Source organism: Diceros bicornis, chromosome 41 (genome assembly GCF_020826845.1).
Source record: "Diceros bicornis minor isolate mBicDic1 chromosome 41, mDicBic1.mat.cur, whole genome shotgun sequence".
Lineage (NCBI taxonomy): Eukaryota > Metazoa > Chordata > Mammalia > Perissodactyla > Rhinocerotidae > Diceros > Diceros bicornis.
Genome location: NC_080780.1, coordinates 6,422,268 through 6,448,690, shown reverse-complemented (window position 1 = coordinate 6,448,690; position 26,423 = coordinate 6,422,268). Strand labels below are relative to the sequence as shown.

Here is a 26,423-nt window from a genome sequence, read left to right as displayed (position 1 = left end):
CAGTATTTGTTGCAAAATATACAGTTCTATTTAAAGTTCCATGTGATTCATTCTTCTATTTTCTATTCTATTTAATTTTTGCAAAATGTCGGTTGTGACTCACCACTAATGGTTTGCAACCAACAGACTACAAACTACCCTTTAAACTACTTAGTAAAGTCTACTCTTTAACCTGGACTAGGATAATTGCTTAATCATGTCAAGAAAATGGATCCCCAGCTGTAAATGGACTGTAAGCAAGAGTTGATTGCAAGTGGTTTAAGAGATAAATGTGAAAAGCAAAACTTTAAATATTTTAGAAAAAAAGTAAAGAACGAGAATATCTTTATTACTTCTGGGTGGGAAAAGATTTATTAAAAACTCCACAAAAATAACAAGATGAAGGAAAATATTGATGAATTCAGTTATATTAAAATTCAAAACTTCAGTTCAGCAAAGGGTACTATAAAATAGAAAAGTCACAGACTGGAAGGAAATACTTTGATACATATTATCAATAAAGGATTTTCATCCAGAATAAGAAACATAAAAGTTTCTATAATCAATAACTAAAAGACCAACAGCTCAAATGCAAAAGAGGCAAGATATATGAATGGGCAAGTCACAGATGTGAAAACCCAAATGAGTCATAACTTAAAAAATATGATTATTACTGATCAGGTAGATGAAGTTAAAATTATAATAAAGTACAGTTTCATACTCATAAGATTGGAATTTTTTTAAATTTGAAAGTTCCAAATGCTGACCACAATGTGCAGTAGTGGGAACTCAAGCACTGCCGATGGGAGAGTCCATTGGTAAAACTCATTTGGAGAAGAATGTGCAATATCTAGACTCTAAAGTAGTGCACACCTCTTGCTGCAGCAATTCTAGACATAAGTATGTATATATAAGCCCCAGAAATATTTTTATACTAGGGTATGTGAAGATATGAAGACATTATTTCCAATTGCAATAAGAATCAGAAAAAAATTAAATTACGAGAATGGATGAATTAAATTATAGCATATCCATTCAATGGAAGACTATACAGCAGGGAAAATGAACAGCTAGAGATACAGATGCCAACAGGTATGAATCTCACAAACACAATACTGAACAAAATGTTAAGTTGAATAAATAAATGTAGAATACCACTTATACTGAATTTATAAACATGGAATAGAATACCACATATTGGTTAAGAATAACACATATGTTTTCAAGGATTAAAGGGGTGCATGAAAATGTGAAACATCAAATCTAGAACAATGGTGATCCATGAGGAAGGTGCATGTGCTTACAGAGAAGTACATAGGGGCTTCCATTGTGCTGGTAATGCTTTATTTCTAAAGCTGGGAGGTAGACACACAGATTATATCATATTGTTACGTATAGCTTTTGTATATATGAAATATTAAAAAATAACGTCAAAAAATTTAAACAGAGATGATGACCTGGATTGTGAGTTGCAGTGAAAACAAAAATAAAGAGACAAAATGGTGACATTTTTAAAGGCAGAAACACCAAGGTTTTTTAGACTAAATGCACAAAATTACATATATGGAAGGATTAGTAATAAATCCATAGTTTCTAGCATTAATAAAACACAAAATACCTATATGATACAAAAGTTCATAGAAAATAATTTATAATACCTTGAATTCCATGGATTTTGTAACATTGTAACTCTTCCTATCAAATTATTTATAAAGCACTCATTTTTAAATGGTTATAGTATATTTAATAGTCTAAATTTTAAGGAGGGTTAAGAGAAAAAAAGAGAGAAAGCAGGCAACAGTGAGCAATTGAGCTGGGATTTGGGTTCTTTTCCCAGTCACAGGGATGGAAGTCTGAGGGCCCCTGGAATTCTCTCCAGAGGATATACCCCTCACCCCTCCCTCTAACCCATGGGCTAGATAGAGCATCAGATTCTTAATGATAAATATGTGATAGTGAAAAAAATCTAGTGATGAGAACATTAGGAGATAAAACTTACAAATTAACTGGTTTGACTGGTGCCAAGAAAGATCTTGTTTGAAATCTGTCCCAGAGTCCACCAACCATCTAAAATCATCATCAAAACGAATGACAGATATTTAATGAACAGGTTACTGTAATTTCTAGTGTATAAGCTCCAATTACTGTAATTCCTAGTATATAAGCTCCAGTGGTCTTAACAGTCCTTTCTGCATCATAAGCAAGCACGAGGCTCCCAATGAAAAGCATTCCCCAAGCATCCTTAGCAAATCAGGGGTTTGATCCTGAGCCACTCCTGGTCTCCTCTCTGCTCTCAGACCCTCAATTTCAGTTTGTTTTCTCATAGCTGGAATCTGACTCACTATCAACTTCCTTTGAATTGAAGCCCTTATGAAAGGTCTGATTTTGGTTTTCATCCTAGAGACTATGCTTATTTGGATCCACCTTAGCCCATCCTCTGCAGCCCCAGGCCAGATCTGAGCTTTGAACCTCATCTTGCCGGGAAGGACATTGGATACCAGTATAATTTAATGCCAAAAAACATGTAATAATATGACCAATTTTCACAAGATATAAAAATACGTTAGAGTAGTTGAGAGACCCTTAAAAAATAGTTACAAGAATCTAGGCACGTTTTTGTCCTTTAATTGATTTTAATTTCTATGTGCAAATCCCATGCTGGGATTTTGTATTAAAGCTATATTTTTCCTCTCATCATTTTTCTCTGTAAAAGCTGAAAAAGTTTTTCAAAATAATGTGGACTTAACTTGTGGTTCATGAACCTCTTAGGAGTCCATGTTTAGAACTGTATTTCAATATAATTTCATAGTTTTCCTTTTTAGTCCTATGTATTTTTTATATATTAAAAAACTCCATTATGAGAAGTAGTCCCAGGAACTGTCAGACTTCTAAGGGATGAGATATGGCACAAAAGGATGAGACTCAATGGAAGTAGAAGTTGCTTTGCAAGCACAGAGCACGAACATCTAAACCAATGTTGGGAGGTCTAAAATAAGCTCTGAAGGATTCTTGGAATTTGGCGTGGAAAAAATAGAGTGATAAGGCAGTGGAACACTACTTGCAAAAGACAGACTGAACAAGAACATGGCCGACTTGAGGATTTGAGAGATGTTCAGCATAGAATGCAATATGACATAACACAGTGTGGAGGCTGATGTTTGGGCGGTAGGGTGAAAGAGGAAGAGGGTGAGACAGGGGGAGAGATGAGGCTGAGGTGGGGGTCATGGGCAGATAACAGAGAATTGGGTATGTGTCATGTCAAGGAGTATGAATTTTACTTTATAAAAAGGGATGGGTTTTAATCAGTGGTGTAACATGAAGAGATTAACACTTTAGGACAAGTGCCCTGGCTGTGGTGTGGATAGCATAATCCATGATGAATTCTTGATGTTCAGAAATGAAAAGAATGGACATCTCTACAGGCAACTAATTGTGCTTTGTGGTTAATGGATTTTCCTATTCTGCCTTGAAAAGCGCAGAAGTAAGTTCTAGATTCAATTTCAAGAACTATCCTCAGCTTAGGTTTTCTGGTGGAATCATAATCATTTATCCGTGTCTTTTCATCATTTACTCATTCTTTTGCAATTGTTAAAGTAAACATAGCCATTGCAAATGACTTTTGAAAAAGGTTGTCTTTAACTAAAAATTTTATAATGTCAATATTGGATAATATAAAAGTATTTGAGGTTATTGACGATTTTTATGATTATGGCACTTTCAGTTCATAAATGTATATATTTACCTGTTCTCTCCATAATTCTTAACAATAAAATAAGTATTGTTGTGACTTAACGTTTTGGAGTTTACTTCAGTAATAAATGCATTGTCGCCTGGGGATGTTCACCGACCTGAGTTATTGCTGGCATGCTTTCGTATCTCTTCAGTGTAAAACACTGCGAGATGAGGTCAGCAGCTTTTTCCACTGTTGTTTCTTCTGGACTGAGTTTTGGTGGTAGCATCTTGTCCCAAGGAACAACTTCATAAGCTCTACAAAATTATTAAATAATGACATTTTATGAAAAATCCATATTCAATGAGTATAGGTCATAAAAATATCATATACTATGGTAGGCAGAATTCTAAGATGTGCCCCGAGATTCCTGCCCCTGGTGTACACACCGTACTTAATCACCTCCCCTCAGGTGTGAGCAGAACAAATGAACATGATAGGATATCACTCCTGTGACACTTTATATGGCAATCTTATATGGCTAAAGGGATTGTGCACATGTAATTAATGTCCATAGTCAGTTGAATTTGAGTTAATCAAAAGGCGGATTATCCTGAGTCTGACCTAAACAGGTAAGTCCTCAAAAGAGACAAAATCAGCAGCAGATGCTCTTCAGCTGTCCTTAAAGAAACAAATCGCATGAGCCCTACAGCTGCGATGAACTGAATTCTGCCAACAATCCAGATGATCTCGGAAGATGAGGACCCAACCTCAGCTGACACCTTGATTCCAGGTGAGAAACCTTAAGCACTGAATCCAGTTGGGACATGCCTGGACTTCTGACCCACAGAACCATGAGATAATAAGTGGGTGTGGTTTAAAGCTGCTAAATTTGTGGTGATCTGTCACACAGTAGTAGAAAGCTAATGCATGTACTTATATACATCTTAGAGGTTACAAAAAAAATTCATTTGACCTTTGCAGCAAGGCAGGAAACCCATTAATTTACAGATAAATAAACTATGGCTTAGAGAATTGAATAGGTTTGCTTCAGGTCACTTAGCTATTGATGGTCGAAGTCAGGACTCAAATCCAGATGATTTTGCCTCTGAAGAGTCAGCAACATTCTTACTGTTCCACACCAATGCACACAAATTATAAAAATCTTGAGCGTGGTACAAGGACTCCAGCTATCTTAGTAAATGCAATAATTACATACATACAAGGATTTGGATCTAAAGGTATCATCTTGTATTTGGAATTTTGAAAGTTGCTGTTCTTTTGGACAGACATACATGACAGGTGCAGTGAAATAGACTCCAATTTGATCCTGTATGACAAACAAACCGCCCTGATTCCAGTGACTGTGTTCTGATAGGATAGATGGACAGATGGCCTGTGCTCCTGCTGCCCCGATGCTGGATCCTGCTCTTGCCCTGTCCAAACGTGGTACTAACGCTGATCTTTCTGTTCTGTAAGTCAACCCTATCCTTTTTTTTTTTTTTTGTGAGGAAGATCAGCCCTGAGCTAACATCCATGCTAATCCTCCTCTTTTTGCTGAGGAAGACTGGCTCTGAGCTAACATCTATTGCCAATCCTCCTCCTTTTTATCCTGAAAGCCACATTAGATAGTTGTATGTTATAGTTGTACATCCTTCTAGTTGCTGCATGTGGGACGGGACCCCAGCATGGCCGGAGAAGCGGTGCGTCGGTGCACGCCCGGGATCCGAACCCGAGCCGCCAGTATCGGAGCGCGCGCACCCAACCACTAAGCCACGGGGCCGGCCCCAACCCTATCCTTTTAAATAATCCCACTGTTGGTCAAAGTAAGTTTCCAACTAAAGAATTACCAGTGATCCCCATTTCCTCAACAAATGTTTGTTCAGAGATTATTATATTTCAAGCATTGTGCTAGGGGCTTGAGATAAAAGAGTAAATAAAGAATAAAATAAAAACTATATTTACAACATAGGAATGTTGTGAGGATTCAATAAAATATTAGTAAAGTTAAAGAGCACAGTGATGGTTCCATGGTGTTTTCATTGTGTGTCTAGATTTTGAACTCACTCATTCTGTGTGAAATTACTGTGTCCTAAGGAAAAGTTAAATCTTACAAAATATTTTCAATTGTAGCACAAACTTAAACAGTGCATTTTTCTGACATAATATCTGACTGGTACTGTACTAAGAAATTAATCTGTGAGTTGAATCAAAGCTTGAAAGATACATCACTGTTTGAGCCTCTGTTTCATGAATGTTTTATGGAATTTTCTACAGAAGTTATACAAGTTTTTTCCTTAAGAAAACTTTTATATGATATTTTTTAAAAGAGACTATTAAATAGTATGATTTGATACTTAGTTTTGTAAAAAAAACTCCTATATTCTGATTAAAGTATCACGAATTTAGCCAAAACATTAACTAAGATGACCATTGGAAATTTTTTTTGATAGAAATAAGCATAACAATACAATATAGAATGAACTCAAAAGCCAGACAGGAAATTAGGGTTATAGTTATAATCCTTCATTTTTAAGGTGAGAAAATTGGGGGCTGAAAAGATTGGAGGATGCCAGAGGCCCACATGCAGCAGTTAGACATGTTTGGGGCCTTATAATTGGAATCCAAGACTGCTGATGTCTTTTCAGTGCTCTTTTCTCAGTTTGTTCTAAGATTCTGAAATCCACCTCCATATCATATATTTCTTCTTTTTTTTAATGTAAACCAACACTATTTTGCTTTTTAAGTAGTGTTCTTAAAGCACTACAGCTCCGTAAAGAACATAAACTAGTATAGTCATCTCATAAGCCAGAGTTCTGTTTTGTTTTTAATGAGTTGTTAAAAAGATGAAGCCTATTCTAACTGGATAAATATTTTTAACCATTTCACTTTGAGTAAATGAAGGCTCACAAATTAGCAACACTCTTCTTTGAGGAAAACAAAAAGCGGTTGTTGACAGGTGACAGCACACACACACAAAAAAAACCCAAAAAGAACTGTTCAGAAATAACTGTTCCCATATTTTTTGAAGTTGCTTTACAATGGGATGATACGAACATGATCTTGCCGCAAACTTGCCATATAGATTTGTCATACATGTCGTTGAGACAAACGACTCAGTCCAAGAGGTGCTAACTTCAGACAATGCAGCATTATAATCCTTTTAACAAAGCAATTTGTTTTACTCATTATCCTTTCCTCTAGACTGAATATAGGCTAAAAAAATACTCCCTAATTAAAAATTGATATTGTTTACAGAAAAAATTATATAATTTTGCATTAGAATTTAGAAGTATATGTTCAAATCGAGTTTGCCTCCTCCCCTATTCCAGCCACAAAATGGGCATGCAGTAAAAATTTTTAAAATGCTTAATTTTTAACTTCATGCAAACTAAATAAAGATGACAGAACAAAAGGTTAAACAATGGAAGGATATTTCACAGAAAATGTCTTATGCAAAAAACGTATAAGAAAAAGGTCCACTAGATGACATTTTAATTTACAAATTGGCATCATTTTGGTTGACAAATATCCAGAAGCTCTCTGCAGCACACACATTTGTTATGCCTTTATTCTCACGGCTGCTGCTTCCTCTCCACCCATGTCTCTGCTGTCTATCATTCAGCTCATTTCTAAATCCACTGGTCAATTCCTGTCATCCATTCTGGGGCTTCATCTTACTTGACTCATTTGCATGATGGAAAACAGTTCATCACCCCCTCCTCTCTGAAACACTTTCCTAATTTGTTTTCCAGGCACTAGAATCTCTTCATTTTCCTCCTCCTCTATTGGTTGCTTCTTCTCAGTGTTTTGTTGGTATTTCCTCTGTTCTCTTTCTTAAGGTAGAGATGCCAGACTCAAGCTCTTTACCGCTCTGACTGCACTTTTCCTTTGGTGCTTCATCCAGAGCTGTGTGTTTACGTAACTGTCTACGAGCCATGACACCAGCCTTATTTCTCTAGCCCAGACCTCTCTCCCAGGCTCCAGATCCATATACCCCATAGCCTACTTGACATACTCACCTGGAGGTCTATTGAACATCTTTCTATTCAGCATGTCTAAAACTGACTTCTGATCTTTCCCTCCAAACCTGCTCCACCTGACTTCATCTTGTGAAGTAACGGGAAGTTCAGTCCATCCAGCTGCACAGACCGAATCCTTGGAATCATTCTTGACTCCTCTTTCTTTCAGACTCATTACCTCCAATCTGGAAATTGTATTAGCTCCTCTTTTGAAATATATCCAGAAGCCACCCCTGCCCCCAGCTTCCTACCATCCTCCTCAAGCCACCCTTATCTCTGACCCAGATGACAGAAGTAACCTCCTAACTAGTCTCCAGGCTTCTCCCCTCACCTGTCCACTTTCAACATAGCAGCCACCATTTTTGCTTTAATATACACCTCTGATCTAGCCACTTCGCTGCTAAACCCTCTCCTCACTCAGAGTAAAAGCCCTGGTATTTACAGTTGCTTAAAGTGCCCCTCTAGGTGCTAGTCTGGCTCTAGAGCACTCGCTTGCACTTTCTGACCTCTTCTTTGGCTACTTCCCCCTCTTACTCTGTTCCAAACGCCCTGCCTTTGTTCTTCCTCCACACCTCAAGCACACTTCTGACCTGGGGCTTTCACTCTATATTCCGTCTGCTTGGAAAATAATCACTCCAGATATTTGCACGTCACTCCTTTACCTTTTCTGAGTTTCTGCTCAAGTCTCATCACTCAAGGCGGCCTACCCAGACCTGCTATTTATTACTAAGGCCTATTACCCCCACACAAGGCACTCCTGATCTTCTTATCCTGTTCCACTTTTTCATAGACTCAACGCCTTCTAAGACGCCATCTATTTATTTTCTTATTTTATTTGTTGCTCATTGTCCGTCTCCCTTTAGAATAAGAGCTCTTTGAGAGGAGAGACGTGTCTGCTTTATTCACTGATGAATCTTATAGCCTGGGGCATAGAAACATAACAGGTCCTCTCTCTATTTTCTGACCAAGTAACAGAGTCCTCCTCCTTCCAGATTTCTCCACTCTTGTTTTTTATGACTCTGTCCTCATCTCCTCCTCTCTCTCTGGCCATTTCCTTTCTGTTTTGGTTTTATTCTTATATTAAACATAGGTTTTCTTTAAGACTCTTCCTAGACCTGTTTATTTTAGCAATCAACGTGAATAAGTAAATATCTGTGTTTGATGTTCTCTGAATTATTCATAGAGCACAGGATATTGTAGATGCAAAGGGGATGTGTCATTAAAGATAAAAGCAATTTATTTTAAATCAAAACTCTATTGGGAACATAGGCTTACTTTTGTGTAGAGGACTTGTAAAATGAGTCCTTTGCATTGTGTTTCTTGTTTGGTTGTGAAAGTGGTTCTTCATTGTCCTAGAAGACATGAATAATAAGTTAAAAGAGATTAGGTATGATTGGGAATTGCTAATGTGTCCTATTCACCATGCTTTTTTCCTCTTTCTTCATTTTTCTTCTTTCATCTTACCTCTTGGATCGACTAGATTTAATGCTTCCCTACTTTCCTCTATTGCCTAGGAAGTTTACGTTCTCTGTATAGTCTCCTAGTGATTAAGTTAAAATTTACAAAATGTATATTAAAGTTAACGGAAAGTCAGATTTTTATAAGAAAGCTCTTGAATTTTAAACATAACCAAATAATTAGTTTTTAGCACCATGTCATTAAAACATTTTTAAAAGTCTTGTCTGTCTTGTCTTCAATAATACAAGGACATTAGCTCTGAAGTACTTCCTTCTCTCTATCTTCCATCTTATTATATTAAAATTAATTAATTAAGTATTATTATTATAACCATTGTTATCTCTATCTCTAATGGTTATTATTTATTTAGATTTTCCACGATATTTTACCAATTCTTTGCTTACTTTTGTTTCTTGTGTCTTGTTTATTTTTTTTCCTCCTGGGTTCTTGGTTCTCTTCTTCCTGAAGTTCAATTTTCAGCAGTTCTTTCAAGGTTGTGAACTTCTTTTAGTTCTGTTTTTTTAATTTATCCTTACTTTTTTTTTTTTTTTTTGTAAGGAGGACTAGCCCTGAGCTAACATCTGATCCCAATCTTCCCCTTTTTTCTTGAGGAAGATTGGCTCTGAGCTAACATCCATGGCCATCTTCCTCTACTTTATATGGGACGCCACCACAGCATGGCTTAACAACTGGCGCGTCGGTGCGCGTCCGGGATCCAAACCTGCAAACCCTGGGCCGCTGCAGCCGAGCACGCACACTTAACCGCTTGCGCCACCAGGCCGGCCCCCATCCTCACTTTTGAATAATGCTCTGACTGGGTTTAGAATCTTAGTTTAATGGTTATGATTATTTAGTAACAGATATATCTCATTGACTTCTGGACAGTAGTGTTGCTTTTGAAAGTATACTGAGTTTAACTGTTGGCAGGTATTCTGTGACGCTACCTTCTCTGGTTGTATTTCAGATATTTGTCTTGGTTTTTCTACAGTTTCAATATACTTTTTTTAGGAAACGATATGTTTTGTTCATCTGCCTTAGGACTTGTTATGCTTCTTCAAGCTGAGAATTCATGACTTTTCACCAATTGGAACGATTCTCCATTTTTATCTCTTTATTGTCAATGGATTCTCTTTATTCTCTTCTTATGAAATTCCTATTTTAGACAAATATTGAACTTTCTTACTCTATCCTCCAAGTCTCAACTTTTCATCTCTTCACCTTTAACTTCCATGTCTACCTTCCATTCTACCTCTATCAACTTTCTTATTTTTCCTTCTTCACCTGTTTCTAGTCTCTATTTAAACCTGTTCATTATATTTTTAAAAATTTAATCAAAGCTATATCTAGTGAAATAAAGAATTTTTTTTCCCTTATTTTGTTAGTGTGATGAATTATATTGATTGATTTTTGAATGTTGAAGTAATATTTGCAATCCTGAGGTAAACCTCACATGATTGTGGTACATCATCCTACATGCTGTTGCATCCAACAGCAAATTACTGTTCTTGATTTGCTAATACTTCATAACTATTTTTATGTCTCTGTACATGACAAATATTAGTCTGTAATTTCCTGTTTTTTTATATATCTTTGTCTGGTTTTGGTATATTAGGCAAGTTGGACTCCTAAAACTAGTTGGGAAGTGTTCCTTCTTCTATTTTATGAAATAACTTATATAAGATTGGTGTCATTTCTTCCTAGAATGCTTGATAAAACTCAGCAGTGAAACTATCTGATCCTGAAGTTTTCAGTGTGGGAAGATTTTTGATAAGAAAAGTAAAATTTCTTTAATATACATGGGGCACTGATATATTCTATTTCATCTAGTATCAACTTTAGTAAGTTGTATTTTTGAAGGAATTTGTTCATTTAATCTAAAATATCAAATTAACCAACATACAGTAGTTTGTAATATTCCACTATTTTTCTTTTAAGATCTGTAGTAATAACTCCTCATTAATTTCTTATATTGGTAATATGTATTCTCTCTCTTTTTCTTGATAGTATTAATGAGTTCTATCACTTTTGTTGATCTTTTCAAAGAAACTGTTTTTGGCTTTTAAAATTCTCTCTCTTGTGTATCTATTCTTTATTTCATTGATTTCTACTCTTAACTTTTTAACCTTCTCCCTTCTTATTTTCAGTTTAATTTAATCACTTTTCTAATTTCCTAAGATTGAAACATATCAATTTTGAACTTTTCTTGTTTTCTAATATTACATACAAAAGGCTAATTCTTTTCTTCTTAGCAGAATTTTAACAGCATTACACACAATTCAATATGTTGTATTTTCATTATCATTCAGTTTAAAACATTTTCTAATTTCTCTTGTGATTTCTTCTTTGACTCCTAGTTTATCTAGAAGTGTAGTGTTTAATTTAAAAATATTTGATGTTTTCCTAGACATTTTTTTTTGGCTATTTATTTTTAACTTAACTCTGTGGTGGTTTGAGAACACATGTAGTAAATTATCTTCACTGATTTTGAATGCTAAACCAATCTTGCAATCCTGGAATAATCTCCAATGGTCATAGTATATTATCTTTTTTAAATATTACCAAATTCAATTTAGTAAAATTTTTCTCAGGATTTTTTGTCTGTTCATAGACATATTAGACTGTAATTTTTTATTGTAGTACCTTTTTCATATTTTGATGACAGGTTTCTTTTGTCCTCAAATATATTATTTGGGTAAGACGATACTATTTCTTCCTTCAATATCTGATCCTATTCATCAGTAAAACTATCTAGGCCCGGAGTTTTTTCTGTAGAAAGTGTTTTGATAATCAATTAAACTATTTTAATAGATATAGGGCTATTCTGGTTCTCTTTTTGTGTCAGTTTTGGTAAGTTGTGTTTTCAAGAAATTTGTTCATTTTATCTAAATTTTCAACTTCATTGGCATAACGTTATTTATAATATCTCTTAGTTTTTAAAGAATAAACTGTATTGGGGCATAATTTACTTGCAATGAATTGAATCCATTAAGGCATGCAATTTGATGAGATTTTACAGTTGTGTACACCCATGAAACCAACACAACAGACAAGATTCAAAGCATTTACATTTTGCCAAAAGACTTCTCATGCCCCTTTGCCATCCATTTCTCCATCTGCTCCTTGGCTGGGGCAACAAGTGATCCACTTTTGGATACTCTTCATAGGTTTGCATTTTTAGAATTTTATTTAAATTGAATCAGTTGGCATGTGATATTTTGTTTCTGGCTACTTACATTCAGTATAATGATTTTGAAATTCATTCATCTTGTTGCATGTATCAATAGTTTGGTCTTTTTAAATGCTGAATACTATTCCATTGTATGGACATGCCACAATTTGTTCATACTTCCACATGCACATGAGCGTTTAGTTTGTTTCCACTTTTTGGCTATTATGAATACAGCTGCTTTGAACATTTATGTCCTAGTCCCTGTGTGGACATATATTTAAATTTGTCTTGAGTAAATATCTAGAAGTGGAATGGCTGGGTCACTTGATGGGTATATATTTAACTTTTAAAAAATGGCTAAAGAGTTTGCAAAGTAGTTGTACCATTTCTAATTCCCACCAGCAGTTCGTGAGAGTTCCAGTGTTCTGTATATTTACCAACACATGAAATTTTCAGTCTTTTTAATTTTAGCCATTGTGAGTATATGTTTTATTTTTTTTCATGATCTTTTATTGATTTATTTTTTATTGTGGTAACATTGGTTTATAACATTATATAAACTTTGGGTGTACATCATTGTATTTTGAATTCTGTGTAGATTACATTATGTTCACTGCCCAAAGACTAATTACAATTCATCACCGTACACAAGTATACCATACACCCCTTTCACCTTCCGCCCTCACCCCTTCCCCTCTGGTAACTACCAAGAGGATATATTTTATTTTAAATTGTATTTCACTAATGACTCAGCACGTTGAGCATCTTCTCACATGTTTATTAGCCATTCTTATATTTTTGTGTGAAGTGTCCGTTCAGATCTTTCATTTGGGTTGTTCATCTTGTTATTATCAATTTTAAGATATCTTTATACATTCTAGATAAAAGTCCTTTTTCAGATACATAATTGTGAATATTATTCCTGTTCTGTGGCTTGCTGTTTCATTTTCTTAAAAATATATTTTGAAGATCTAACTATTTCAAAAGGGTGTATAATCTTAATTTTATATTCAGGCTTATTATCCACTTCAAGTTACTTTTTTGTATATGTTAATGTCATAAAAGTTGATTTTTTTCCCATAAGGATATCCAGTTGTTTCAGTAATTTGCTGAAAGACTTTCTTCATTGAAATGCCTTGGCACATTTTTAAAAAATCAAATGGCAATGTATAGGTAGCTCTATTTCTGGACTCTCTATTATGTTCCATTGATCTGTAAGTCAATCATTTTGCCAACTGGCACTGACTATTGTAACTTTATACTAAGACTTGAAATCTGGTAGCATAAATCCTCCAACTTTATTCTTTTTATTGAAAAGTGTGTTTCAGCCATTTTAGGTTTTGCATTTTATATAGATTTTATAATCAGCTTATAAATGTCTACAAAAGAGCCTCCTAGGATTTTGATAGGGTTTGCATTGAATCTATCGATCATTTGGGGAAGTATTAACATATTAACAAGAATGTCTTCCAGTCCATTAACCTGGTTTGCTTTCCATTTATTTAGGTCTTCTTTAATTTATTTCACCCAGTAATGTACTATAGTTTTCAGTGAAGAAAACATGCATATATGGTTTTTGTCACCATTGTAAATGGAATCTTTTAAAATTTCATTTTCCGATTGTTTGCTTCTGATATGTAAAAATACAATTGATTTTTTTATATTAGCAATAAACCTATACCTTTGATAAATTCAACTATTACTTCTAGTAGTTGCTTTGTAGATTTCCGAGGATTCTCTGTAAATATCATCATGTCATCTGTATAAAGAAAGGGATTTACTTCTTTTCCAATATTTGTGATTTCTCTTTATTTTTCTTACCTTTCTGCAATAGCTATCTTCTCCATTAAATGGAAAATAAAAGCAATAAAAGCAGGAATCTTTGTCTTATTCCTGATATTAGAGAAAGAGCTTCCATTTTTTGCTCAGTCTTTCATCATTAAATACTATTATTTTAGCCCTAGGTGATAGATGCTCTGCATCAAGTTGAGGAAGTTCCTCTCTAAATCTAATTTGCTGACAGTTTTGATCATAAATGAGTATTGAATTTTTCCCTCTTCCTAAGAATAATCTTGGTTATTTCCGATTCTTTGCTTTCTGTATCCATTTTATGAAGAATTTTCAAATTCCACAAAAATACAGCTAGGATATTGATTGGAATTGCATTGAAACTATAAATTAACTTAGGAAGGTTTAAAAAATTTTTGAATATTGAGTTTTCCAATCCAGATAACAGTATATTTCTCTATCTATTTAGGTTTTGTTTTCTCTTAATACATTTACTAGTTTTGCCACAAGGTTCTCAAATATCTTTTGTTAGATTGATTACAATAGTTGATAGTTTTAGTGCAATTTTAAATGATAGCTTAAACTTTTAAAAAATTTTGTTTCTCGCTGATATTTAGAATTAATGAATTTACAATAATGTTTATTTCTAGCAACTTTATTAAATTCTTTTTTTAATTTTAGTAATTTAACTGCACATTTATTTGGATTGTTAACATACATAATCATATTATCAAGAATAACAGCTTCGTTTAGTCCTTTCTAATTTTTATACTATTTTTAAATATGTGTGCTTGATTGGGCTGGCTAGGAACTCCAGTGCAATACTGTGCAGACCAGGTAAAAGAAGACACTCTTGCTTGATATGAATTACAAAGGGAATGCTCCAACATTTCACTGTTCAATATTAAGTCTGATTGACCTTTTCATAGATATCTATTATTAATTTTAGGATAATTTTCAATTCTTTTTATCAAACTTATTTTTCCCTATGTTGAGGTAAGTATATGACTTTTCTACTTTAATCAGTCAATACAGTTAACTATGTTCACTGATTTTCTAAAGTTAAGCAAATCTTAGATTTCTGGAATAAACTCAACTTTATCATGATGTATTAGCCATTTGCTATATTGCTAGATCCTAAACATGTGTATGTGTGTCTTCAGTCTTTACCTGATATCTCTCAGTATTGATTTCCAGTTTAATTCAGTTGCAATCAGAGATATTCTTTGTATGATTTACATTCTTTTACTTTCTTTTGATTTGTTTTATGTCCCAGAATATAATTTATCTTGGTGAACATTCTGTGTGAACTTGAAAAGAATTCCTATTCTGCTGTTGTTGTGTGGACTATATCAAGTAGGTCAAGTTAGTTGATAATGTTTTTCATTATCTTCTATAACTCCACTTTTTTCTATCTTTTCTATCAATTGCTAAAAATAGAGTTTTTAAATCTCTGATAGTAATGGTGGGTCTGCTTTTTGGTTTCATTGGTTTTTGCTTCATGTATTTGAGTTTTGTTATTAGATGCATGTAAATTTTGTAAATTGACCCCCTTTATCATTATGAAGTATCTATCTGGTAAAATTTCTTGTTCTAAAATCTACCCTGTTGGATAATATTACTGCTGCCTCTGTTTCTTTAACTGTTTTTTGCGTGATATATATTTTCCCATCTATTTATGTATATTTAACATAGTTTTCTTGTAGTCAGCATATAAGTGGGTATTTATTTTATCTGCTCTTTTTCCTTGTGTGTTACTTTCTTTCGTATTAGTTGAGTTTTTTTTTTTGCTGAGGAAGATTCGCCCTGAGCTAACATCTATTGCCCATCTTCCTCTTTTTGCTTGAGGAAGATTCGCCTTGAGCTAACATCTGTGCCAGTCTTCCTCTGTTTTGTAAATGGGTCGCTGCCACAGCATGGCCGCTGACGAATTGTGTAGGTCCATGCCCGGGAACTGAAACCGAGCTGCTGAAGTGGAGTGCATTGAACTTAACCACTAGGCCTTGGGGCTGTCCCAGTTGAGGTATTTTTTCTTTTTAAAATTTCATTTTATTTCTCCCTATTAGCTTACTGACTATGCTTTATTTATTTATTCATTAATTGCTGTTATTACTGTCACTCTAGTATTTACAATATATGTCTTTAACTCTAAGGCTTACAGTGTAATATTATACCATTTCACAAATAGTGTAAAAAATTACAACAGCATATACCCATTTTCATCCTGATGTCCCTTGTTCTGTCGTTATACAATTTACTTCAACATACACTATAACCCAAAAATACATTGCATACATTACTACATTGGTGCTTTAAACAGTCAATCGTATTTTAAAGAACTTGAAAACGAAACAGTATTTTATATTTACTCACATATCTACCATTTCTGTTGACTTCCATTCCATTTCATTGCATAAACTCAAATTTCTGTAAACTTTATTTTTTTCTGTCTCAAGAACTTCCTTCAGGTCTGCTGGCAATACATTCTCTAAGCTTTGCTTTTCTGAAAATGTTTCCATTTTGCCTTTATTTTTGAAATTTGTTATTGTTGGTTAAAGTATTCTTAGCTGTTTTTGTTTTTGGAATTTAAAATGTGTCTCCATTTTCTTCTGGCTTGCACAGATTCTGACAAGAAGCCTCCTGTCATTCTTACATGCGTTCCTCTGTACAAAATGTGTTTATTTTTCTCTAGCTGTTTAAGATTTTCTTTTTAACACTTTATCACAATGTGACTTATGTGCATCGTTTTATCTATCTTTATTCAGCTCTTGGCATTTGTTGAGTTTCTTGGGTCTGCAAATTTATAATTTTCATCAGTCAGGAACAATTTGGGCCATTATTCCCCCAAATAATTTTTCCTCCTGTTTTTTTCTGGGACTCCAATTACACGTATGTTGAGACTGCTTGATATCGTTTCACGGCTCACTGGTGCTTTATTTATTAATTTTCTCTCTGTATTTTTTTTTGGATAGTTTCTATGGCTATGTCTTTAATTTCACTGATCTTTTATCCTCCAGGATCTGATCTGCTCTTAAAACTACCCCTTTATCTTTCATTTTAGTTATTGTATTTTTCGTGCCCTGAAGTCCTTTGGAGTCTTGTTTATATCATCCATTTTCCTTATCATCATGATTGTGGTTTCCTCTGCCATCCTGCATGTATCGAACATGTTTGTACGTAATAGCTGTTTGAACGTACCCTTGTCTTCCTGTTTCTTCATGTCTGTCACTTCCGGGTCTGATATTATTTATTGATTTTTTCTCCTGACTATGAGCCATATTTTCCTCCCACTTTGTGTGAAAATTAATTTCCTATTGAGTACCTATTGCTGATGTCAGTTTATTGTTTACTAGAACTTGTTTTATTCTTAAATGGTGTTAGATTTTGTTCCAGCACAAAGTTAAGTAATTGAAATCAGTTGGGTGCTTTTGAGCATTACTTTTAACCTTTGTTCAAGCAAATCCAGAGGAATCTTTAGAGTAGGGCCAATTAAGCCTGATACAAAGGTGACAGCCTTCTGAAGAGTCTGCCTGATGCCCCACGTAGTATAAAGTTTCTTCATTCTACTTTGTGAGGACGTGAACCATTGCCCACCCTGTCTGAGCTTCAGAGAATGATGGTGCCAGTCCTCTACAGTGGGTCTTTCCTCAGCTTCAGGAGTTTCCTCTTCAAGCGGCACAGATCCATGCTCAAAGACCTGTGCATTCTCTTCCCCAGATCTCCAAAGCCCTCTCTCTGTAGCTCCCTCCTCTCTGTTATCCAACTCTGCAAATTCTGGATGCCTTGGCCTCCCAGAACTCCAATCCCTGTCTCCTCAGCTCCATAAGACTGTAAAGCTGTGTATGGATTTCCCTTCCCTGGACTGTGGTTTAGAAACTGCCTCTAGTTAGTAAGCTGGTGTAATTGCAGAGTTCATATTCTTATTTTTTCTTCCTTAGAGATCCCAATACTTCACTGCCTTTGTCCAATGTCTGGAAACCATTATTTCTCATATCACATTTCTCATATTTCTCATTTCTATAGTTTTCTATTTGTTCAAGGCAGGGAAGTAAATTGAGTGCCTGTTACTCTAACTCCTCTACTTCATTAATTTCTTTTCTTCTCTCTTTTATTTCTCTTTTTGTGCTTTCATTCGGTTTACTTAGCTGTTCATTTTCTAGGTTTTTGAGAAGGGATTTTCATTCACCAGGAAGGATGCTACTGGCACCTAGTAGGTAGAAGCCAGGGATGCTTCTAATCATCCTATATTGCACAAAATGTCCCCCAAACCGAGAATTATCCAGCCCCAAATGCCAATTGTGTCGAGGTTGAGAAACCGTGGTTTAACCTATTATTTTCATTCTATTGTTTAGTTTTTCTTCAGGGACTCCAGTTATATGTATATTGTTTCTTCTTTGCCTATCATCCATTTTAACCACTTTCACTCAGATATTTTTAACTAATTCTTTATCTCCTTTTTATTCTCTTGCATGCTTTCCTGACTTTCTGCAGTGTTTCTTGTTAAATTTTTATTTTAGTCTCCTTTCCCTTGGGCATCATGTAATTAAGTCTAAATTTTGAATGAATTTTCTTTCATTTCTTTCTTTTTTTCCACCTACAATTTCATTTGTAGTTAATTTTTGAATTTCCATATGAAGGCAGTTTTCATATCTTCAAATGCTTGTTTGACAATACATAATTCAGTTTGGAGTGTTATATTACAATTTTCTTCTGTTTTATAGTTGATTTGAGAAGGAATTTTCTTCACTCAAGTATTTTGATTCTTGTTCTTTGTTTTATTACAGTTTCTTTGAATAGATTTATTCAGTTTTCTTCAATTCATTTTGTAAATTTGGTGTGATTACAATATTCTTAGTTCAATGGTGCCCTCTTCTGTCAATGTAGCAAAGCACGGTTTCTTTAATAAAGATTTTTTCTTAGGTGATTGTTACCGGAGGGGTTGTACAACCTCCAATTAATTAATTCTTTTTGTCTTTCAGGATTTAAAATTTTCCTCTTTTCCTTCTTTTTTTTCCTTTACCACCCAACCTCAAAAGGGTAACTCTCCCTCCTTTTAACTTTCTTCTTCTCCTACACAATCAATGCCTTTCAGAGACTGCCACCTCAAATCAAGTGTGCTTTTACAGTCTTCTCTGTAGACTTACAGTCTAATTTATCTATTTATCAGTGGTTTTTAGATCAGTCTTAGGCTGACTTCTCTCTACAACATAATTTTTCCAAGACTTCCCTCATTTACCAAAAGAGGTTTCTGTTGAGAGCTTGAGACATGACTTGTTAGAATTTTGTGGTTTCTATTTCTTTTTTAACTTGCAGTAATTTGAAGTTGAGGATTTCTCTGTCTTCTAGCTGTGTTGAACCTATGATTTTTGTATATTATTGTTTGTTTTGTTCTGCATTATTTTTGAAGGCCATGTGGAGAGGCATACTTTTATGGCCACTATTATATTTGGCTCTCCAAAAGTTATATTTTTTGTTTTTTTGATTGGCGTTGGCAGATATTTATAATTTTTTTTCAACAAACCAACTTGTGGCATTGGTGATCTTTTAAAATATGTTTGTTTCCCATTTCCTTAATTTCTTATTTTATCTTTATTATTTCCTTTTTTCAGCTTAAAAAAATTGATTTTGCCATATTTTTCTAACTTCTTGAGATGGATCCTTGCTTAGTTTTTGAATTCTCAGGTTTTCTTCTGCTATAACATATTCATTTAAGATTATATATTTTCCTCCAGGCATTATTACAGTTGCATTCCCACATATTTTGCTACAATACTATTATCATTCGGTTCAAAGTATTTTCTAGTTTCCTTATGCTTTCTTCTTTGGCCCATGACTCATTCATAAATATATTTTTACCTTTCCAAATATATGATTTTTTAGGGTGTTTGATCTGTCCTAATAGTCTTGTGGTCAAAGAATATACTCTGTATGATTTAAAATATTTGAAAATTTTTGAGACTTGTTTTATGGTGCAGTACATGATAATTTTTACAAATGGTCTTGCAATAAGGTATATTTACTTATGTCTATTAGGTCAACTTATTCATTGTGCTGTTTTATTCTACTGTATCTAGTTCTGTGTATACTATATCCCCCAAATCCTTTTTTCTTGTTAATTGGCACATAGTTTATGATGACTCCTATCAGCAAGAATCATTAGTAGATATTTTAGTGCCTTTGTAGATAAAAATATATGTTTAGCATAGAGGTCACTCAAATCAATCTAACATTGTTAGTGCTATATACTACTAATAAATAGTAAATCTTTGCCAAATCAATTGCTGCTACATCATCAATATAATTTCCATATATTTCCTGAAAATCACATATAAACATAGGTAAGTGTAAGAGTTGTGTTAGAGACAGAACAAATAATCAAATAAAACCAATGGATCTACTGTTAAAAAAGAGGCATGTAGAAATGCAAAATCAAGTCAATTTTTCATTTCTAAAAAGTATTCAAAATTATAATTGACAACAATTAATTTAGAATATCTTAGATCGTGAACTTCTCAGCAATTCACAAGATCTGTCACAATCACCTGTTTCCATGGGTAATGTATTGATAAGGTTGGTGGGTAATGTGTGGATAGGATTGGTCCTCCTCTCGTAGGGGCAAAGATTCTGAAATCTGTTATTATTGTTCTTCAGGGAGACAACTAATTCTTTTGAACCTGTGTCTAAATTTTCTCTAGCAGTATCTGCAATTTATGTCTCCTCATTTTCTGGTGGTTCATATTATTATTCATTATCATCTTGGTATATTATATCATTGACATCATGGTTTAATCTTTCATTGGAATCTAGATTTTTCTCTAATACACCATCTCTTCCACTTCCTGATTACTCTTGTAGGCTGCCACTTCTATGTGTTATGTTCTTTTCAATTTCTTTATGAAATGTTTTTGTTTCTAGATCCTCATATTTATCATCTATAGAATTTCCTAAAAGAAAATCTTCATTTCCTAGTAGCTATTCTCTTGCTGGTGCATCTTCTTTCTATTTCTGTTCTCTTGCATGCTGTGTGTGTAATATTTCAAAGAGAAGGGATGAAATTTGCTCTTTGACTTAATCTTTAGAGTTCTTGGAATCTGATTCAAAGGGGAACCTCTACTACTAACTCTAGATATTTGTTAGGTTCTTCTGACAACACTGATGACATTGAAGGGGATCTTTCTCTATATCCTAATACTTTAACATTATTCACATTAAGACACTCCATCACCATCAACATCATAAATGCCTCAATTTCCTAGAATTTCTCCGTATTCCACAAGACCTAACAAAAGGTGACTACCGGTGTCCAGATTCCAAACAACGCAATTATCGTAAACAATGTGAAAAAAACAACTTTCAAGAATTTCCTATTTCTTTCAATTCTTCTGTCTTCCATGCTTTTATCTCTCTCTTGAGACTTTTGCTGCCATTTTTCTTGGTGCTGAGGCTGACACCAACAGCTGCTGCTGTTGCTGTCACAATTGGCTTACTTTTGTGAAAGCATAACTAACTCTCAATGTACAGCAGAGAATGTGAGGGGATACCTCAGGGAACACCAGACATAAACACAGCAGTGGATATAATAATAATGTCTCTACATATTGCTTCTGTCCTATTCTTCTATTCATCTGGGAGTCCAAATAAACATATGTTTTTCTTTTTCACAGTATCCTTTATGTTTCTTACTCTCACTTTGGTATTCTCCATCTTTTTGTATACTTGTGCTTCATCGTGAATGATTTCTTCCTTATCTACCAGTTCTCCAATTCTCTCTTTAACTGTGTCAAATCTGCTAGTGCACTCACTTACCATGTTCTTTGTTTATTGTATTTTTCAGTTCTGGAACTACTTTTTCACCAATTTTCTAATTTCACATTTTGTAGTTTCTAATATATTGACAAAAGTTGTGAGCTCATCTTTTTTCTCCTTGAGCATTTTATGCATATTTCCAATGTCTAGAATAAATTTGTGTCTCATTTTGTTTTCTCTAATTTCTGCTGATTCTCATTCATGGTGTCTTTTCTCTTTGTATTTGGTTACTGTTGATTGCGTGTTGGACATTATATTTTAAAAGTTATTGATGGAAATAATTTGAGGCTTGGTAATACATTATGTTCCTCCAAAGAAGTTTTATTTGTTGTATCTTCCTGGATCCTGGGAATGATACCAATCTAAAAATCACCTTAATATCAATTCAAGACTTGAAGTTTTCTCATTTCATTGAACTAAGCCAGACTTCAGTCTGTTCAAGGGCTTTTTACTATTTATCTACCCTTACTTCTAAGGTGCAAGCCTCCAGGTATTTAGCCCAAAGTAGATCAGTTCCAACTTTTGAAATTTTATACCTATGAGGCCACCAAAGGTTCAGCTCAAAGTTTCAGTTTCCCCTTTCAGAATAACAAATTCCTGTAATGACAAAGTGGCCTTAAGTGCTGGGCTTAAATTTTAGAGTTTCTATCCTCTCATTGCCCCAGTAATCTCTCTCTACATTGGATCTTTGATATTTTAAGAAAAAATAAATATTAATCCTGTTGTTTTTTTCCATTGGAAGTATTATCGCATGTTACTTAGATAGCTTCCACTACTGGAAGTAAAATATCTAGATTTATTTTCTGTCATACGAAGTCTAAACTTATTTTGAATTTAAATAATTATGCTAATAAGCATTTACATGAGATGAACCTACGTCAGAATTTTAATTCTAAAGTAGACAGCTAGATAAAGCATGGAGCCTTGCCATGAACTTGCAGCTTAGATAAAAAAAAAAAAGGCACCAGTGCCTTCAATTTCTTATAAGGTTCACATTGATTTGCTATCAAAGGACTTACCTACATGAGCAATGGATTCTTTAAAAAAAATTCTGGAGATAGAATAAGAAAAACTAATAGATACAAATTTTCTTTACCCTTACAACCAAATTCTGCATTCTATCTGAATTTAGAATAGCCCAAAACAGGCCAAATTACCCCCATTTCTAATGCCATGATTTTCTTATAAAGAAAAATTCAGAGACAAGGAAATACATGAAGCCCTGGCGTGGGTGGATGGCATCTTGAGTAAAGGAGGCAATGATCACATGTATTTTGAATGACATTTTGTTTCGCGGCCATGTACCATAGTACAACCGAAGATTTGTGGGAGGTATGCCTCATCTTCTTTTGTGGTAAAATTAGAAAGGGCAACTGTGAAGGGAGATGTGGGAAAAGAAGAAATCAAGCTGCCCCTATAACGGCAGATAAATTCTCAGGCTGATCAATTTTAGGAAGGAGTACATAGAGGAGTTACAGAAATAGAAATTGATTCCTTAAAAGTATTCATATCTTTACTGTTAATGGATTTGAGATTACTTTTGGGGGTAATAAAAATATTCTAAAATTATATTGTGGTGATGGTTGCACAACTCTGTGACTATCCTAAAAAAAATTGAACACTTTATTTTTTTATTTTTTATTTTTGAAGAAGATCATCCCTGAGCTAACATCTGATGCTAATCCTCCTATTTTTTCTGAGGAAGACTGGCCCTGAGCTAACATCCGTGCCCATCTTCCTCTACTTTATATCCGACGCCACCACAGCATGGCCTGACAAGCAGTGCGTTGGTGCGCGCCCAGGATGTAAAGCGGTGAACCCCAGGCCGCCGCAGCAGAGCGCGTGCACTTAACCGCTTGCGCCACTGGGCTGGCCCCCTGAACACTTTAGATAGGTAAATTTTATAATGTGTGAAATATATCTCAATAAACATGTTTTTTTTTTTTTAAGAAAAAAAAGTCTTGTCATATCTGAGTATCCTTTGGGAATTCTTCAAGTAATTTAAATATCTAGGGTTTAGAGACTACAAAATCCATGCAAGAAAATGATTAATAGAATAATCCTTAAATTCATAAAGATATCTAGGTTTAAATTTTGGTTTCATATTTACTATCTGTGTGGTCAAAAGTCAGTTATTAACATCACTAGGCTTCAGCTTTCTCAAATAAAATGGGGATAACACTCTTGCCCAGAAGCAGGGACTAAAAAAGGATTTTTGCCCAAGTAATATATGGTGGGGACGCTCTAGGTGAAGAGTAGGATAGGACAAGGAAAAGAAGTTAGTGAGAATGTGGTCTTAGCTGGAGACTAACTTTAGTCTGTCTCTCAAGGAAGTCAGTCAGTCATTGGCCAAACTGTGAGGGGGACAGTGTGGGAGGGGGTAGTCCTCCAGGCCTGTGGGTGTCAGCCATACTAGAGGCCATCACTCACGTCACTGGGGGAGGGTGCCCTTGCCAATAAAGGGTGTCTGGGTTGGGCACTACCAGTATTTACTATCACTCCTCTCCCATAGCACTGTTGTAGGGATGGCACAAGATAATACATAATATACAATGACTGCAAAGGTCTGCACAGTGCCTGGCACATAAGAAACACTTTATAAATGATATCTATTTTTTACAGGGCATAAAATATCAAATACACAGACAATGAAATAAATTAATTACAAATATTGTATAACACCATCCAAGTTAAGAAAATCTTACTGTACATGTTGCTTCCTCATCAAATGTATATGTGTGATTTACTGAGCATCCTTCATGATGAGGTTGTAAAGGAGTAACTTTCAGTGGGCTTGTCCAACCTGAAAACAAAAATGTATGTGCTTTGGGTTAAAAATGCAGTATAAATTTCTTCTTCTATCAGAAATATCTCCTATTAGAAAGCTAAACTGTGTGGTGTTAGTTAATTTTTCAATGGATTATCTAACAATTTCTCTCAGCAGTGAGAACTGAATAGCTCTGGAATTTATATGTTAGGATAATTATAATAGTGTAGAATTATTTATGATTTATTACTCATTATTGGGAGAGACTTATTAGGTACTATGAATCTGTGTAGATGTGTTGGGGATGGTGGTGAGGCAAAGGAGTCTGGTTACTATGAAAATAATTCATCTAATGATAGATTAGAAGTCCTAAGAGACTAGCAAATATAAAAGCAGACTTCAATAAATATTTACTGCACCATAAATGGAATCAGATGAATATATAAAGATGAAAAACAGTGTTCCTGGTTTTGAGGTGCTCCTGAACAAAGGGAAAAGATGGACATTTAAGTAGATAATTTCAATATAATGTAGCAACTGTAGTAATAGTTGAGCTCTAAGTGCTGTAGCAGTGCAGAGGAGGAACATCTAGTCCAGCCAGATTGTGGGGAGTCAGGAATATCTTCCTGAAGATAACACCTGATCTCACCTTGACAACTAAGTAGGACTTGAATAGCAAAAAGCAAGTGGAGGAAGGATAGTCATTTCTGCCAGGGAAACAGCATGTGCCCTGTGAGGTCATCATAATTTTTACAAGAAAACACAAAAGGTTGGGTATAGCTACATCATAAAATGGCAGCCAGGGAATTGTGGAAGATGAACAAGAAAGGTAAGCCAGAGTCAGGACATGAAGGCCTTGGACTTAATCTCCAGGTGGACTGCCCTTGGCAGGTTTTAATCAGAGAGAATGATAACTTTGGCAAATTACTCTGGCTTGGACAGGGGACTAGTGTAGGTGAAGACAATGGTCATACCTCTGATAGTGTCCATAGAGATCCTTTCTTCTACCCTATGGGGGCTTCTGACTTGGTCTTTTACTTCTTAGCTTTGCCCCATGAATTCACCCAACTTGGCAAAAGATGAATTAAAAAGTTACAGTTTGGGAGCTAGGTGGACAGTACTGAGATGTTGAAGCATGGTGTGATGAATTGTGAGAGGGGTTTTGGATAACAGAGGAGCACCATGGTCATCTGTGGATACCAATCTGGTGGAGCTGCATAGCAGAGTTCAGCAGGTCTTGGGTCTTAAAAAAGTATATACTTTCTGGCTCCAGTGCCAATATGATCTCATGAATTATTTGACTCCTCTGAGCCTCATTTTCCTCACCTTTAATGATTATTGTCAGAATTATGAAAACTACAATTAATGTATATAAAGGAATTGCCAAAGTTTCTGGCATATAGTTTAAGTGCTTAACACATTTATTAATTATCAATTAGTAGTTGCAACGTTATTAATATCTGTAGTAGTAACATAGTAATACATTTTCATAATGATATGATGATTCAGTCAATATTTGACTAAGACTCAGGACAGAATCTGCAAAGGGGACTGGCAAGGGAGGGATCGGAACTAATGGATTCTCTGTGGATTTTGAAGGAGAAGTCATAAAGATCAGTGTGTGAGAAGGCCTTGACGCACCATTATTGACTTTGAAGATAGAGAAGGCCATGAGAGAAGGAATGTGGGTAGCCTCTAGGAGCAGAGAGCGTCCCTTGGTTGTCAGAGAGCAAGGAAATGGGCCCCTCAGATGCAAGGAACTGG

General features: G+C 34.8%; 1 protein-coding gene across 1 annotated transcript in view; it reads right to left on the bottom strand.

Annotated features, from left to right (window-relative positions):
* Positions 1–26,423, bottom strand: part of SPMIP7 (sperm microtubule inner protein 7) — a 56,888-nt gene that overhangs the window by 22,750 nt on the left and 7,715 nt on the right. Inside the window, exons 2-5 of the mRNA XM_058534843.1 lie at positions 24,598–24,695; positions 8,947–9,023; positions 3,828–3,966; positions 1,979–2,046 (exon numbers count right to left, since the gene is read on the bottom strand). Of these exons, the coding sequence (XP_058390826.1) occupies positions 1,979–2,046; positions 3,828–3,966; positions 8,947–9,023; positions 24,598–24,695 (382 nt within the window). The remainder of the gene's footprint in view (positions 1–1,978; positions 2,047–3,827; positions 3,967–8,946; positions 9,024–24,597; positions 24,696–26,423) is intronic.